The sequence below is a fragment of the Alosa alosa genome, chromosome 20 (genome assembly GCF_017589495.1).
Source record: "Alosa alosa isolate M-15738 ecotype Scorff River chromosome 20, AALO_Geno_1.1, whole genome shotgun sequence".
NCBI classification, from domain to species: domain Eukaryota; kingdom Metazoa; phylum Chordata; class Actinopteri; order Clupeiformes; family Clupeidae; genus Alosa; species Alosa alosa.
Genome location: NC_063208.1, coordinates 8,227,803 through 8,244,616, shown reverse-complemented (window position 1 = coordinate 8,244,616; position 16,814 = coordinate 8,227,803). Strand labels below are relative to the sequence as shown.

The 16,814-nt window shown below is 44.6% G+C and overlaps 1 protein-coding gene across 1 annotated transcript in view; it reads left to right on the top strand.

The window, feature by feature from the left end:
* The first annotated feature begins 6,256 nt into the window (after positions 1 to 6,256).
* chrna11 (cholinergic receptor, nicotinic, alpha 11) overlaps positions 6,257 to 16,814 on the top strand; it is a 43,407-nt gene continuing 32,849 nt past the window's right edge. The window contains exons 1-4 of the mRNA XM_048229508.1: positions 6,257 to 6,411; positions 13,372 to 13,511; positions 15,710 to 15,754; positions 16,228 to 16,337. Coding sequence (XP_048085465.1) covers positions 6,360 to 6,411; positions 13,372 to 13,511; positions 15,710 to 15,754; positions 16,228 to 16,337 — 347 coding nt within the window. The 5' untranslated portion in view covers positions 6,257 to 6,359. The remainder of the gene's footprint in view (positions 6,412 to 13,371; positions 13,512 to 15,709; positions 15,755 to 16,227; positions 16,338 to 16,814) is intronic.

Below are 16,814 nucleotides of genomic sequence, written 5' to 3'. Positions count from 1 at the left end.
TTTTTTTTACAAATAATGCAATCTCCATAGCACTCTTCAGCACTCCTCAAACATGCACACTCTTCCATTTTTTTGCATGGCTGGAATGAGAAAGAACACCAGTGAGATGTTCCAACTAGGCAAGCACAGTCACATTTACAGTAAAAAAAAATACAGTGTAAATCCTCTGTAAAGACTGACAACTGTTCATAATAGTTAGTGACAAAGTACTTTCTACAGAAAAATGAGCAGTCACCTACTATTCTATCAATTTATTATCAAGAAATCTATTTTGTTCCTAAACGTCATAATGACTTTTAGCTATTATTTCAATTTATATTTTAATTTTAGCTTATTTTCAATTGTTACTTGAGGGTCATTGGGGTAATTCCTGTCCTGTCCTACAACATATATGATACATAAAGAGTATATTAATGCCTTATATTTTGCAATTCCTATGATATCTGATTGCAAAAACAGAAAAGTATGTGAATTATGCTAATTAGCAAGTGTAAAACTCAAAATTAAGCTTGGTAAACAAAATATTTGAATTCAGCACCCTCAAATTGTGTGGAATAGCCCCTTTACCGACTTTTCCTCAAATTTGCAACAGGACTTTTTCTGAAGGTTTGTTAGCTATCTGCTCTCCCTCTATATTGTGTGCGAGAAAAACAGAGCGGCACATGGAGATGAGATGAGAGATCGGAGAGCACAACAGAGTGTGGAAGAGGAGAGGGAGTGATGCGTCGCCACGCCACGCAAGTAAATAAGAGGGGAACAAAAACAGCCGACATCCGAGAGATGCTGTCGATAATCTCCCATTTAAGCGCCAGCGCATGTCAGCGTGTCCGAGTGTCTAAACCAATCTCCCGAGCAATTAAAAACACACAGCACAGCACTGACTAATGGCTCCTGTGGTCAGAACAGCATACTGGAATTCACTAGGCGAAACAAACGCCTATAAGCATCTAGATCTCCATCGGCATCAGGCTTAGACTTCCTCAAATCGCTTGGAAATCAGACTCAAGGCCCAAGTAGAGTTTGCTCTATAAATACGTGATCAAGAGTTTTTGCAAAACATGTAGGCCTACATTTAAATTATGCCATAATATAGGCCTAATTATGCAATAAATGTCATTAGGCTATGCACTGCACCTAGCTGCTTTCTTTAGATTCACCACCAGGAGGCGCCGACACTTACGGTGGGCTCTAGATGGTGATGGCAGGATGGGTTTGTCCATAGAGGTTATCCCGTGTTTTGCAGCTTCATTTTCCATTCCCGGAACACATTTAACCAAGCTTGCATAAGTGTAATGCAATGGGAATGTTATTAGACCGATGAGCATACGAGTAGGCCCTAGGCCTCCACAGACCGTCAAATGATGGCAGTAACCAGTTTAAAGCAATGCGTAAGTTATACAGAGAAATCATGTCTGACAAGTTCCAAACTTTCCGGAGCATAAGGCAATTCTTTCCAACATAAAATTATATCTAGGGTTTTTTGTTGACAGTGTTAAGCATGTTCTGTGGTAGCCTACTGGTTCACCTAAGATAAATCCACTTGAGTAGCCTACCAGAGAATGTCTAGATAGATAGATAGATATTTTATTGATCCCCAAGGGGAAATTCAAGGTCTCAGTAGCCTACAGACATCACACGCAACATGCACTTACAGCAGAAAGGGTAAATATAAGTATATACATATAACAAAACTCCACTGTACAATAGAGACAGTAGAAGATAAGAAAAAATAATAAAACTAAATATACTATATAAATTAAATTGAAAAAATCCACAGTGTGCTTGAGGATGCTCAAGCATGAGACGCTTGTAGCAGTCCAACAGTAGTCCAACAGTGCAAGAGTAAGGTCTAGAGACCAGCATAAATAATATGGACAGATAAGAGAGTAATGTATAGTGTAGACAAGGTAATATAAAAACTATGTCAGTGCAAGAATAGGTTGAGGTAATAGGGTTACAGCCATTCAGTATTGTAGCAGAAGCCATTGGTCATGTGTGCTAATATAGCATGAAAAACAGTGTAGCAGTAGAACAGTAGTAAGACATTAGGCTGTGGACAGTAGTAAAACAGTAGTGGGCAGTCGGTACTCAAACATGGAGAGGGTCGAGAGGCAGACAGACTATGTAGAGAAGTCTATCTCTCCTCTTCCCTTAAGTGAAGCATTGAACAGTTCAATGGCCCTGGGGACAAATGACTTCCTCAGCCTTTCAGTTGTGCATGGCAGTGAGCGAAGTCTCCAGCTGATCAGGCTCTTTTGCTTTATAATAGTGCTGTGGAGTGGATGACATTCATTGTCCAAGCTGTTGATCAGTTTGCTCAGGGTCCTTTTATCTTGATGTGATGCACTTCAGTTCATAAGACTCCAGTCTAATAAGGGCAGTTGCCAAATTATAATCGTGCATTTCTGTAGGCTACTGTTTAATCCAAAAATCTACAAACGAAGACAAATCACCATCTTAACTCCAAATATGACTTCAGTTTCATTTAGACTCTTGAATAGGCTACGCAGTGCATTAACCTTTCTTCTATGCTGAGGAAATAGCCTACAGTAAGCACAATAAAATGACAAAGAAATTATGAGGCTTCTGACATTAATGGCAGATGTTTGATAGCACGGATACGTGTTTATGGTGTTTATGAGAGCAATAAACAACCTGAATTTGACATACTTCTTTACTAGTCAAAAATTCACGTGCAGCAACATTTCAACATTGTCCACTCCCCGTCAGAAAATTTCCATTAAAAGTGTCACCTTTAATTACTCCATTTCCCAGAGTTCAACCTGCTCTGGTCCAGATCTGGCCCAGACGATGGCTACAATTGCTTCCTACACAAACCTGGAGATGTGACAGCCTTTGTCAGTCCAGCTTGTAAGGCTTCAGGCTTCTGGCATGTTCTGAAAGAGAGGGTAGTGCATGTGAGGTACCCACACATGCAGGGCAGATTCTGAGTTCTGGGTTGCCAGGGAAACTGAATGTTTACTGCCTTAATTAGAAGAAACAGATGGGTTTATTATTATTTACTTTTTTCTCTGTTGAATTGAGAAAAACAACAGCCAGTGTTTTCTGTGCCACAAATGATTATTCATGCATTTGTGGTTCTCTGGAAACTGAAGACTGAAGGGATTTATTAGAAGTTTGTGGCACGCCTTAAAACTGACACTGAAATATGAGCACAGGCCATCACTCTATGCATTTCTATAAGAACATCAATCAGACTTTTTACTCATGGGGTTTACTTTAATGTTAAATGGGAAGAAAGGTTATTATGAATTCTTTTGGCCAACTGGCTGCCAAACCCTTTTCCATCTGTTTCGATTATTCCACTTGTTCATTTCTGGCTCAGTGTCAGGTGTGTGTCTCTTGTGTTCTGAGTGTGTGTGTGTGTGTGTGTGTGTGTGTGTTGTGTGTGTGTGTGTGTGTGTGTGTGTGTGTGTGTGTGTGTGTAAGAGCATGGTGTGGACCATATAGCGATGTGTGCAAACATATCTGTAATAATGTGAGAGAGTGTGTGAACGTCTGTGGGTGAGTGTGTTCATAAGAGCACGATATGGACCCTATAGTATGTGAGTGAGAACACATTTATAATAATGTGGAAGTGTGTGTGTGTGTGTGTGTGTGTGAGTGTGTATGTGCTCACAGAGCGTGACCCCCCCCCCCACCTCTCTTCCCAGATGTCTTGGCAATACCCACCCCTTCATTTTCCCAGAGAGAGAGCAGTCTTCGGAAGGCCAGCTGAAGTAATAGGGTAATCTATTATACAGTCCCCTTCTCTCTCTCTCTCTCTCTCTCTCTCACTCTCTCTCTCTCACTCTCTCTTCTCTTTCGCTCCCCTTCTCTCTTTGCCCCTTTCTCTTCCACTCTCTCTCTCTCTCTTCCTCTTTCTCTCTCTCTCTCCCTCCACCCTGTCTCTCATCCTCTCTTCCTCTCTTCCTCTCGTTCCTGCGTTCCTGTCTCAGCACTTCGTGTGGCTGAATGAGGAGTGGAGTTTAACTAAGCACATTCCTCAGGCCTCACGCAGAGTCCAGCAGTTTCTCAATCTAACTGGACACCCATCTATTCTCTACTCTCCTCCCACATCCACCCATCATGCACACACACACACACACACACACACACACACACACACACACACACACACACACACACACACACACACACACACATGCATGCATGCATGCACACACAGTCAAACAGAAATACATGCATACACACACAAAGAAATACACACAAACAAGCTTGTGAGGACGTGCACGCACCCACACACACACACACACACATGCATGCACACACACACACACACACACACACACACACACACACACACACACATGCATGCACACACACAAACAGAAACACACACACACACACATGCATGCACACACACACAAACAGAAACACACACACACACACATGCATGCACACACACACAAACAGAAACACACACAGATACACATGCATACAAACACACAAAGAAACACACACAAACAAGCTTGTGAAGACGCGCATGCACACACACACACACACACACTCACACACTTCTCATACGCATCCCTCATGTGCAAATGAAATACCATAATTTGCACATGTATTAGCCACATATTCAATCCACATACGCAATCCAGCGTACATATTTTCAGAAGTTACTGTTGAAGTTGCCAGGTTCGGCTGCTATGGTCTGTATGTCTCATCTAATTATAAAAAGCTATTAAACTAGGTCTTAATCTAGCTTAGCTTCTGATATTGCTACTGGGAGTCTCATTACAAAATACCAAACATATTACACACACCCCTTTTTTGATGACTTTGTTCTGCCACACTTTGGAGATCACAAGCTTTCATCCCACAGCACAAGTTCCCAGCCGTATGCATGCCCTCTCCCCAAACACACACACACACACACACTCCTCTCTCTCTTTCTCTCTCTCTTTGTCTCTCTCTCACACACACACTCATCCTCTTTCTTTCTCTCTCTCTCTCTCTCTTTCACACACACACACACGCACACGCACACGCACACGCACACCTTCCCCCTTGGCCAGAACACAGAAACACTCACACGCAAGCAGTCCTCTGTGGCTCTGTTTATGTGACATTATCTGTGCAGAGCAAAGAGCCACAGAGGTCTTCTCCCTGAAGCCTGCGTTTGTGGGAGACCGATAAGGACAGAAATAGAGACGAATGAGGAGAAGAATGAAAGTGAGAGAGAGGGAGAGGGGGAGAGAGAGAGGAAGAGAGAGAGAGGGAGAGAGAGAGACATAATGAAAGAAAGAGAGTGAAAGAGAGAGACATAATGACACGGGAGAGAGAGGATGGAATGGCACATGAGGGAGAGAAAGAGAGATGTGAAGAAGGTCAACTGAGGCAGACAAGCTGATGTGTCTCTCTGGCCTTTCCCCAAGCACCTCAACCCCTCCGCCCTCTATCTCTTCCTCTCATCCCTCTCTCCTCTCCTCTCCACTCTTCCCCCTATCTCTTCCTCTCATCCCCCTCTCCTTTCCCCTCCACTCTTCCCATTTGCTCTCATCCCCCTCTCCTCTCCACTCTTCCCCCTTTCCTTTCCTCTCATCCCCCCTCCTCTCCTCTCCTGTCCGTCTCTCCCAGGGAAAGTGAGAGACATTGGAAGAGGTGGGAGAGAAAGACAGAAAGAAAGAGGAGGAGGAGGAGGAGGAGGAGGAAGGAGGAGGGAGGAGGGGGGTGAGCTGACTCGAGCATCTAGAATCAATCAGATGCTTTTTGCCTCTGCTCGCAGTCACTGTGATTCGCCACCAGCGCGAGGAGCGTAAGCTCTGTGTGTGCGCCACTCATTTTTTCACTCTCTCTCTCTCTCCCTCCCGTCTCTCTCCCTCTCTCTTTCTCTCTCTCTCCCTCCCGTCTCTCTCCCTCTCTCTCTCTCCCCTCTCTTTCTCTCTCTCTCCCTCCCGTCTCTCTCTCTCTCTCCCTCCCGTCTCTCTCCCTCTCTCTCTCTCCCCCTCTCTTTCTCTCTCTCTCCCTCCGTCTCTCTCTCTCTCTCTCTCTCCCTCCCATCTCTCTCCCTCTCTCTCTCTCCCCCTCTCTTTCTCTCTCTCTCCCTCCCGTCTCTCTCTCTCTCTCTCTCTCCCCTCCCGTCTCTCTCCCTCTCTCATTCATTCCATGCGCTGATCAGTGGGTTTGAATCACTGCAGCTCACCGCGCTCCTCTCTCTCTCTCTCTCTCTCTCTCCTTCAACATTTTTATTACTTCCACTCTCACCTCCCCTCAGTATCCTCATCCCTCTCTCCCTCCCTCTCTCTCTCTCTCCCTCCTTCCTCTCGCTCTTTCTCTCACTCCCCTGGTCTGGACTTCTCTTTCGTGCCCAAAGCTGTGTGATCTCTCTGGGAATGTGGCGCTCTCTGGCTCTGCTTCTGCTTGGATTCTCAGCACTGGTGCAGGGTAGGTTTTCATTCTCTGTCCCTCCTGGATATGGCTGTGTGTGTGTGTGTGTGTGTGTGTGTGTGTGTGTGTGTGTGTGTGTGTGTGTGTGTGTGTGTGTGTGTGTGTGTGTGTGTGTGTGTGTGTTTTACAGAGAGAGGAAGACAGCTCAGGAAGGGTAGCTATATTTGAGGGACGGGTGAGAGACAAAAAAATGTGTTAGAAATGTGTGTGTGCATGTGTATGCGCACAGTCTGTGTGCGTGTATGTGTGTATTAGTGTACTCTTGTGCTCTTACCTGTTTGCTTCTCTGTTTTCATACAACTACACGCTGGTGTCGGAGAGCTGGTTAGTTCTGTTGCAGCAATAAGAGTGGCGGTTACCGGGAGACAGAGAATTAGACAGTCAGTCAGAGAAACAAGCTTTACGCCTGTCAAGATTCAAACTGCAATCATAAATTTCATCCTCTCCTCTCCTCTCTCCACTCTCCCTCAGCCACCTCTCTCTCTATCCTTCTCTCTCTTCATCATCCCTCTCTCTATCCCTCGCTCCCTCTCTCTCTCTCCGTCTGTAAATCTGTGGGTAAACAGATTGTGGCTGTGGCTGCTGTGTCGGCTGGATGAAAAGCCCAGCAGAGGCGGCAGCAGGCGGTGGTAGCGTGTGGCGCCAGGCTCAGCTAGTTCAGGCATGGTTATGGATGTGATGCGATCAAGAGTGCTTGTGAACACGCTGCTGCAGCAGGGAAACATGGAACCGAGGAGGGTGTGTGTGTGTGTGTGTGTGTTTGTGTACGTGTGTGTGTGTGTTTGTGTACGTGTGTGTGTGTGTGTGTGTGTGTGTGTCGTGTGTGTGTGTGTGTGTTGGGGTGACAGGGGGGTGGGAAAGAGCAGAGAGTATATGTAGCTATGATGGAACAAGTCTTACCACCATTCCAACACTGAGAGCTGGCAGACTAGAAGTTTCTGGTTTCTGTTTCCTTCCAGGATTACTGCTCTTTAAATCCTGTTGATATGGAGGCACTATTTCTAAAACCCTCTCTTAGTTTATGCATTCAGACGAAGTAAAGAGGAAAACAATCTGATGTGTGGTATCACGGGTAGGAGAGTGAGAATATGCTGATCAATCCAAGCATGACTGTGGCGACGTTAGGTATCTTTCAGGCTTTCTGAGGGACTGTTGGAGTGTCTGAGACAGACTGCATTATTTTCCCTATAGCCGTTAGCTGAAGTCATTATCTCTGCTGCAATATAGCTCAGAGATTAGATTAGCTATTTGTGAATACATTAAGGCATCCTTACAACATGGGTAGACAGTCTGGTTGGTTGTAATCATGCAGCAAACTATGCCTCATCTTGCTTATCTGATGTATCAATTAACAATAGAATAGATAGTCATTGTTAAAAGTGTACATACTGGTGCTCATAGGCTCAAACACATCATGCACACCTTGAGAAAATTAAAATGATGAAAAGAAAAACAAAGCTATTCAAAAGAATAAAAACCAAACAAAGATGAATCTTTATTTTGTGTGCTCCAGTTTCATGTAATGGAGAGAATGAAGGGGGAACAAAGATTTTAATTGGCTTTCTGTTACTCAGGGCCGGAGTGGGGCCACTTTTCAGCCCGGGAGTTTCAGGCCCAAGACCGGCCCAATTTTTCCATAGTGGTGGAAATTGGATAAATGAATGTAGTTTTTATTAGTATGGTTCAACAAATGTGTAAAGGTTATATAATAATTCACTTCAACTGAGAAGTTAACAAAAATATTCCACTATTCCACAAGTTAACAAAAACAGAAAGAAAGAAAGAAAGAAAGAAAGAAAGAAAGCCTTTGAAATGTAGCCTATCCCACACTTCCACAAAGAGGCATATTGAACTAATGTTTAGGCTACATGCTTTTTTGCATGGGTAAGTTATATTGTTTGGTGATTTAGCCTAGGCTACTCCTTTACTACACCCTCTTCTGAGCAAACAAGGCATATAGGTTTATCATGTAGCATAATTGCACTTTCTTACATTAAATAACTTTAATTTATCCTCTCTACTTGTCCCTGTAGTCATGGCCTCCTCATCACTAATTTAGGGCTCATCATTTTCAATGGTCGACTGGTTGATCTGCTGTTCAGAGGCTACAATTTTTACCGCAAGGAGACGCAAAGGCCTACACAGATCAAGCTTCAGTTTTGTTATTTGCATACTGCAAAGTCTATGAATCGGATACAAAAGGCTATATTTTAAGTAATTTAATATGTTGCTTACGAATAGCTTGACAACGCTACAACGTCCAATCTTAGCCCAATAATTACATTGCTAATAATCATTGCCTATAGGCTATCTCTCTTTACCAGTTGCCACTTTTGTCTGTAATCTGGAAGCTATGCACATTTAGCAGCATTCTACCTGGCCGTTTCTACCTGGCCGTTTCTACCTGGCCGTTTCTACCTGGCCGTTTCTACCTGGCCGTTTCTACCTGGCCGTTTCTACCTGGCCGTTTCTACCTGGCCGTTTCTACCTGGCCGTTTCAGTCCCTCCTGGCCTCTTTCTCCCATCACCATCCTTCTTGACGCTTATGGCTACTGTAGGGCCTGCCTGGCTGAGAAAACTTTTTGGAAAAGACGGGCTATATGGACCCAACCAACTCTTTTTGGGAGGGGAGAACTCCCTCACAAGGTAGGCTACAACCCATGCAGAGGCAACGGTGTCATGCACAGAATGCGGAACGTGTATAGCCTACTTAACGTGACAAATGTCAAAAAATGTTTTCCTCGACCGGCCCAAAAGTAAAACGGCCCACCGGGAATAGGCTATTCCTGATTCTCCCGATTACCCACCCCGGGCCTGCTGTTACTTCCCAGTCTTGTCATACTTTGTGAGCGTTGACAAGGGGCCGTTTATACGAGAACGATTGCGAAGGAAGGCGACAAAATATTTTATCATAAAGTGCCTTTCGTTTACAGGGCCCCCGCCATCAGGGCTTGAAGACGCCAAAAATCTGAAGACTCCTTCCAGAGTGTAGAGTTTTGAAGACGACCGGGTTGCGCCTCCGCCTAAACGGCTAAACCAAAGATCCTTGATTACCTCTCTGGCTAAACTGTCAAATTAGAATGTCTGCGGATGTACGGGGTTCTATCACACCACCACCCAGCGGTCTGGAATGCATATCCAATCGAATATCACATACTCTTGCGCCTGCATATAAACAAAGATTTCCCCTGAGAATGCTTGCGTCTACGCGAATAAAAAAATGAAGACGAGACGCCACTTCTGCGTCTTCTCTTTTCATCGTCACCGTGTAAACGTAGCCTGAATCTCCCTTGGATTAGCTTGTTTCAGTGACTGTGTGAATGCCATATTTGCACAAATGCCTGCTGACTTTCTATCCAAACACCTGCACTGTCACAACAGCGAAACTAAATCAGTTTAAGCCTTTATCAGATTAACCCAGGTCAGTTGGATTTGGGCATCAAACCACAAAACATAATCCAAACCCACATTCAAAAGTTACAACAAACGCCTTAACACTCCGAGCTCCGAACTGTGTATGTGACTTCAGCATAGTGTTTTATTGAGGCTTTCATAAAGCTTTGAGCTTTCATCCTTTTATCCTTTTATTATGCATTGGTTCTGTTTCTGTGAAGCACACTGAATTACTCCTGTGTATTCAATACACTAGGTTTATAAATACATTTGCCTTGCCGCTCCTTTACAGTTGACTAAGAGTATAATGTTGTGTTCGGAACATCCATCCATTCACAGCATGGTTATTTCCTATATTAGTGTTTCTCAAACTCAGACCAAGGACCACCAATAATAATTCAAAAAAAAAAACTCACGGACAACCTAGCTTAAAAACAAACAAACGGAAAAAAAAACAGTAGACCTACTTCAACAGTATATTACACAATAGGCCTACTCACTGAACCACTTTGCTTATTGTCTTTGCACCTTGCTTATTGTGTCAGAGGATTCATATGTTTGAAATTGGTGTAGCTGCAGTGTTGCAGAACTGTGTGGATTTACATACATAAATACATTCAATATTGCAAACAACTTGTCTGTATTATATTTTACCATGTCTGCTCGCAGACCACTTGGGATAGCTTGCAGACCACCAGTTGTCCACAGACCACACTTTGAGAAACACTGCCCTATATAGTGCACCAGTGAATGTGTGGTTATTCGACGCACAGTTTATGACTTGTTTACAGTATTTTTAGCATTAGCAAACAGAGGCTAATCAACAGATTGTCTTGGGGCCGGGAAGCGATTAGCAAACAGTGTTTCTAGGCCTTCTCTGTCATGTGCTGCTTGTCTAAATGACTTTGCGCCATGAAAGACCACAGTGTCGGGGTGTTAAAAAAAAAAATCTGTCTAATTGTGGTACAAAATTGGCAGATGTTTGGGAAATGTGATAGGCCTAATGGTCTGTCAACCTCGTTGTTAGCTTGGCTTCAATTTTACTGTTTTTTTTTTTTTCAGTTTTTTTGTAGCAAATTTTATTAAATAAACCTGGGGGGTAAATGTGACTATGATGAGTTTATTCATAAGTGGGGAAAACAAGCCTCCAAGGAAAACACAAACAATCAAACAAACAAACAAAGCATCACAAGCAGTGAGTGTCACAATTTTTTTTTCTCTCATTTACAGACCAGGAGGGGGTGACGCACAAGCAGAGATCTCTAAGAATGCCATGGAAACAAACGTAAATGTTTGTTTGAGCCAAATGCTTGGCTCAGTTTTCAAAACAACAACCCCAAAGAAACAGACAGACAGGATAGAGCAGTGCAGTGCAGAGCAGAGGCCTTCTATGCATCAAAGCCTCATTGAGGTTTCTGCGCTGAAGACCGATTTCAGTGTTGTCTTTAATAAGGATAAAATGCCTTTATTGTCGCAGCCTGTCATCATAGAGGTGACAGAGACTGCGCTGGATCCATCTCCCCTCTCCTTTGAAAGATGACGCTAGCGCCCCACTCTCATCTCTATCAGTGGCTGCCTCCTTGGGCTAATTTGACGGCTACTGATATAGAGGCATGTTAGCGTCTGTGTTTGTGTTTAGGTAACAAATAGGCCTGAAAAACCTGAGTCAGATGTCACCTTTGTGTGGGTGTGTCTGCGCGCCTCTGATGGATGGCCTCAGTGGATCTTCCCTGTCTGACAACGAGGGAGGACAAACTGTTAGAGCGGTTCAGTAGAGTGGGCCTAATTAGAGATGAATGATGCATCTATTACTGCAACTGCTTAGGAGCCTGGAAGCACCTGACATATTCATATTTGTTTACATAGTAGGCAGAAATTCTGTCAGTAATTAAGAGTAGTTTGTGTTTAAATCGATTGTATTCACTGCTGCAGGCTGTGCTGTGTTATAGTGTCATTCATTCTTATCAACCTTGATACTTTAAAATAGCTTTACAAATACATTATCCTCAATATATATATATATATATATATATATGTCATTCCTATTCCTGTGTCAGATACTTATTACAGTATTTGACTTGAGGTTGATGGTTGAATGTGTGATGTTTTCCTTTGAGGAATGCAAAACACTTATTTTTTTTAGCATTCTTGAAATAAATTCAATCCAGGGTTTTGGACACATGAATGCAATCATGCAAGACTAATTTATTGCCATTGTGTCCCTAGATCATTTTACAGTTCAGGCCCTACTTGAATTTTCTGAAGAATATTTTTAGCTACAATCTCAATGCCAATATCTGTTTGTTGAGGAGGCACAGCCTAATAGTTATTTGCATTTTTTCCCTAGAACCTTCTGGTGAGGGTTCCTTTGTGACCCCTTAAACTTCAAGGGATCACAAAGGAACCCTCACCAGAAGGTTCTAGGGAGAAAATGCAAATAACTATTAAGGCTATTAAAGCTTAAAGAACCATTACGCAGTAATGTGTGTGTGTGTATGTAGATAAGAGTGTGTTTCCTACACCCATAGCAAAACACCCATCTCATTCTGTTGCTCATTCAACTGTAACATTTTGTTTGACTGGACTTTTTATTTGGTTGAACTGGGCTTTTAACTGTAAACATTTTCTTAAACTGGCCTGCTAACTGTACAAGTGTTTTGTGTCAGAGCTACATGTAGCTTCTCCTCTATTCTTCCACAAAGATTCTGTCATATTCCTCTCCAACTCTGATCTCTCCCCCCACCCCCTCTGATCTCTCCATCCCCTCTGATCTCTCCCCCCACCCCCTCTGATCTCTCCCCCACCCCCTCTGATCTCACCCCCCACCCTCTCTGGTCTCTCCTCCCAGCCTCTCTGGTCTCTCCCCCACCCCCTCTGATCTCTCCCCCACCCCCTCTGATCTCACCCCCCACCCTCTCTGGTCTCTCCTCCCAGCCTCTCTGGTCTCTCCCCCCATCCTCTCTGATCTCTCCCCCCAGCCTCTCTCTCTGTCCTAAAAGGCCTCCTGTCTTTCTCTCCCAACTCCTTTTGTTTGTGATCCTCCTCTTTCCTGCTCTCTCCTCATCTCTCCTCTGACTCCTCATTATATTCATTGAGATGTGCTTTTTACAAGGGCCTGATTGATATGGCTTTATCCAGGCTATCCTTATCCAGGCTATTGCAGACATTACGCTGCGTCGTTATCTCCACACCCGGGTCTCCCATGGCCTCCTCTACTCCCCTCTCACAGTCTCATTGGCTTTTATTCTCACTCTGCTTTTCACTGAGTGTGTGTGTGTGTGTGTGTGTGTGTGTGTGTGTGTGTGTGTGTGTGATGTTTGGGCATTGTTGGTGTCTGTTTTCGGTACTGCTGCTGCATTTCTGACAGTGTAATTCACAGTGTCTGTTCTCTCTCTTTCTCTCTCTGTTTCTCTTATCCCCCCCTTGTTTATCTTTTACTGCCACATTCTCTCCCTCCCACTCTTTTTCTGTCCCCCCCTCTCTCTCTTTCTCTCTCTCTCTCTCTCTCCCTTCTCTCTCTCTCTCTCTCTCTCTCTCTCTCTCCTCTCTCTCTCTCTCTCTCAGTCTCTGTGCAGGGCCCTTACCAGAGGTCTCTGCTGAAGAGCCTGCTGAAGGACTATAACCGCATGGAGCGGCCGGTGGCCAACGACTCCCTGCCTCTGACCGTGGTGCTGTCCATGAGCCTGGTGCAGATTATGGACGTGGTACAGTGACTCTCTCTCTCTCTCTCTCACACACACACACACACACACACACACACACACACACACACACACCGTGGTGCTGTCCATGAGCCTGGTACAGATTATGGACGTGGTACAGTGACTCTCTCTCTCTCTCTCTCACACACACACACACACACACACACACACACACACGCACAGACACATACACACAAACACACACACACACACATACACACAGACACATACACACAAACACACACACGCACACACATACACACAGACACACATGCACACACACAGACACACATGCACACACACAGACACAAACACACACACACACACACACACACACACACACAGCTCAGCGGTTCTCTCCCTCCCTCCTGCTTACACTCAACCCCCCACCTGCCCATAGCCCTCAGGCTCCTCTGTCTGATTTACCAGGTCTGTTGTCTGTTGTCTGTTGTCTGTTGTCTGCTGTCTGCCACCTGCCACCATTAATCTTCCCAATTTACACACATACACACAGATGCTGCCTTGTGTAAGCCACCAAGACACACACACACACACACACACACACACACACACACACACACACACACACACACACACACACACACACACAGAGCTGCACTCTTTACACCAACCATATGTGTGTATGGGTTTGTGTGTGTGTGGGTTTGTGTGTCTGTTTGTCTGAAAGATAGATGTATAGAAAGGGAAAGATAATTGATTTGTGTGTGTGTGTGTGTGTGTGTTTGTGTGTGTGTGTAAGACACAAGGAGAGAGAAAAGGTGAGGGCTGGTTTGTGTTTATATCTGTTTCTGTCTAGAGCAGAAAGACAGATGCACAATACGTGTGTGTGTGAGGAGTTAGAGTGAGGGAAAGATAATTGGTTTGTGTGTGTGTGTCTGTGTCTGTGTCTGTGTCTGTGTGTGTGTGTGTGTGTGTGTGTGTGTGTGTGTGTGTGTGTGTGTGTGTGTGTGTTCGTGCGAGTCCATGTGAAGATAATGTGCACTTTTGTGTGTAGATGTCTGAATGTGAATATCTGAATTTGTGAATTTCTATATCTGTGTGTGTGTGTGTTCACATGCTCGTGTGTGTGTGTGTAGAACATCCTCTAACTCTATAAGAGAGCATGCAAAGCTCGGAGAGGGTTGGATTGAATATGACACGATGAAGATGGTAAAGCTTGATGACCCAAGACTGGGAGAAAAAGGACACCCAATGCAGTATTGTCTGAAGCTGCTCTCGATCTTAAGTGGCCACTTCAAAGTGTTCTTCTGAGACACCCTGTCCTTCTAGCTCACATGTCTGTGTGCTGCAGTTCTATGCATTTCATCCTGCTGTCAGACGTATTTCACTTGGTGATTGACTCTTACAGCAGAAGTATGCTGAGTGAGACATCGTCTGATAGAAAGCTTTGGAAGCTTCTGCACTCATGCCTCACACGGCCCGGCCTTCCATCTGTGTGTGTGTGTGTGTGTGTGTGTGTGTGTGTGTGTACATGTACAGTATGTGTGCATGTAGTGTGTGTGTGTGTGTGTGTGTGTGTGTGTGTGTGTGTGTGTTTGTGTGTGTACATGTACAGTATGTGTGCATGTGTGTGTGTGTGTGTGTGTGTGTGTGTGTGTGTGTGTGTGTGAGTGTGTACATGTACAGTGTGTGTGTGTGTGTGTGTGTGTGTGTGTGTGTGTGTGTGTGGGCTCATTCAACATCCTCTTACATTCTGAGCCATGACCGATCAGTGCACCTCCCCTAAAAATGATGTGCTGATGTCTCAGTGTGACGCGTCTCAGTGCTCTAAATAAGCCTGATAAATCACAGTGACAGGCAGTGACAGGCCGACAGGGAGACCCTACCGCGTCACAGCCGTGAAAAAGCACATGTGCAATATCTCCATGCCGTTTGTGTGCGTGTCAGAATGACTCTGCGAGAGACACCTTCTTCTCGTTTTTTATTTTTGTCACTTTTTGCCCCCATTTTGTCTTTTTTGATTAAGATGCTGCACCGTCATCAAGTAAAGACGGTCTCCATAAAATGTAAATCAGTGGGCTTTAAATGGTAGCAATCACAGTGAGAGTGTGAACTGCATGGATTAGAGTGATATCACATCTCCATATGAAGGTGGAAAGGAAGAGAGGGGGGAAAAAACGTGTTTGTGCCCAGAGTGTGAATGCAGCGCCTGATAAAAGCTCTCCTTGGCTCTCTTTCAGGATGAGAAGAACCAGGTCCTCACCACCAACATATGGGTAAATATGGTAAGCTCAATCAGGTTTACTCCTATTGTGGAATACGCAAGTAATGCGTGCCGCAGGTTTGTGCAAAGGCATATGCGGTGTGTGTGTGTGTGTGCTGCATGCATGCGGTGTGTGTAGCATTAGTAGCTATAGGCCACGAGGTGGCTGGGGAGGAGGTGTGAATGTGTGTGTGTGTGTGTGTGTGTGTGTGTGTGTGTGTGTGTGTGTGTGTGTGTGTAGCATTAGCGTTAGTGGAAGGCGGGGGTGTATGGGGAGTCAGTGTATTCCCTCCAGGGAAATAATCTGCAGTATTAACATTTCATTACCTCCTGGACTTGTAGACTGGAGTATGAAAAAACACCAATTTAGACTCTTAGTCTGAGGTCAAATATGCATCCTACTTGCTATCATTATGGATGCTGATGGCAGATTCTTTAGTCAGCGGGTCCTTGAGAACAGGCTCTTTTGCGTTCTGAAGATTTCTCTATCCTCAGAAATGGTTCGACCACTACCTAAAGTGGAACCAGACGGAGTATCCAGGTGTGAAGAACCTGAGGTTCACCACAGATCAGGTGTGGACGCCTGACATCCTGCTCTATAACAGGTAGGATCCTCAGCCACGTGCACACCTGGGCGCACTGTGATGCTGCTGCTTGGATGTGGGAGTTATACTGCCAGGCTGTTACAGCAAAAATAAAAGTTTAAAAATATTTTACTGAAAGGTTGGAGCTTGGTATATCTGTTCCCTCCCAAACACACACACACACACACACACACACACACACACACACACACACACACACACACACACACAGTGTTCATTTAAGGGATTGTCTCTGTGAGTGAGTGTGTTTCTGTGTATGTGTGTGTGTTTGAGGGTGAAAGAGAGAGAGTGTCTCTGTGTGTGTTGGTGCATGTGTGTGTGTGTGTGTGTGTACGAGAGAGGCAGACAGACAGAGAGAGACAAAGAGACAGAGAGACAGAGAAAGAGGAAGAGAGAGAGATAGAGAGATAGAGAGAGGGGGGAAGAGGAAGAAAGAAAGACAGAGGGAAAGAGAGAGAGAGAGAGAGAGGGAGAGTG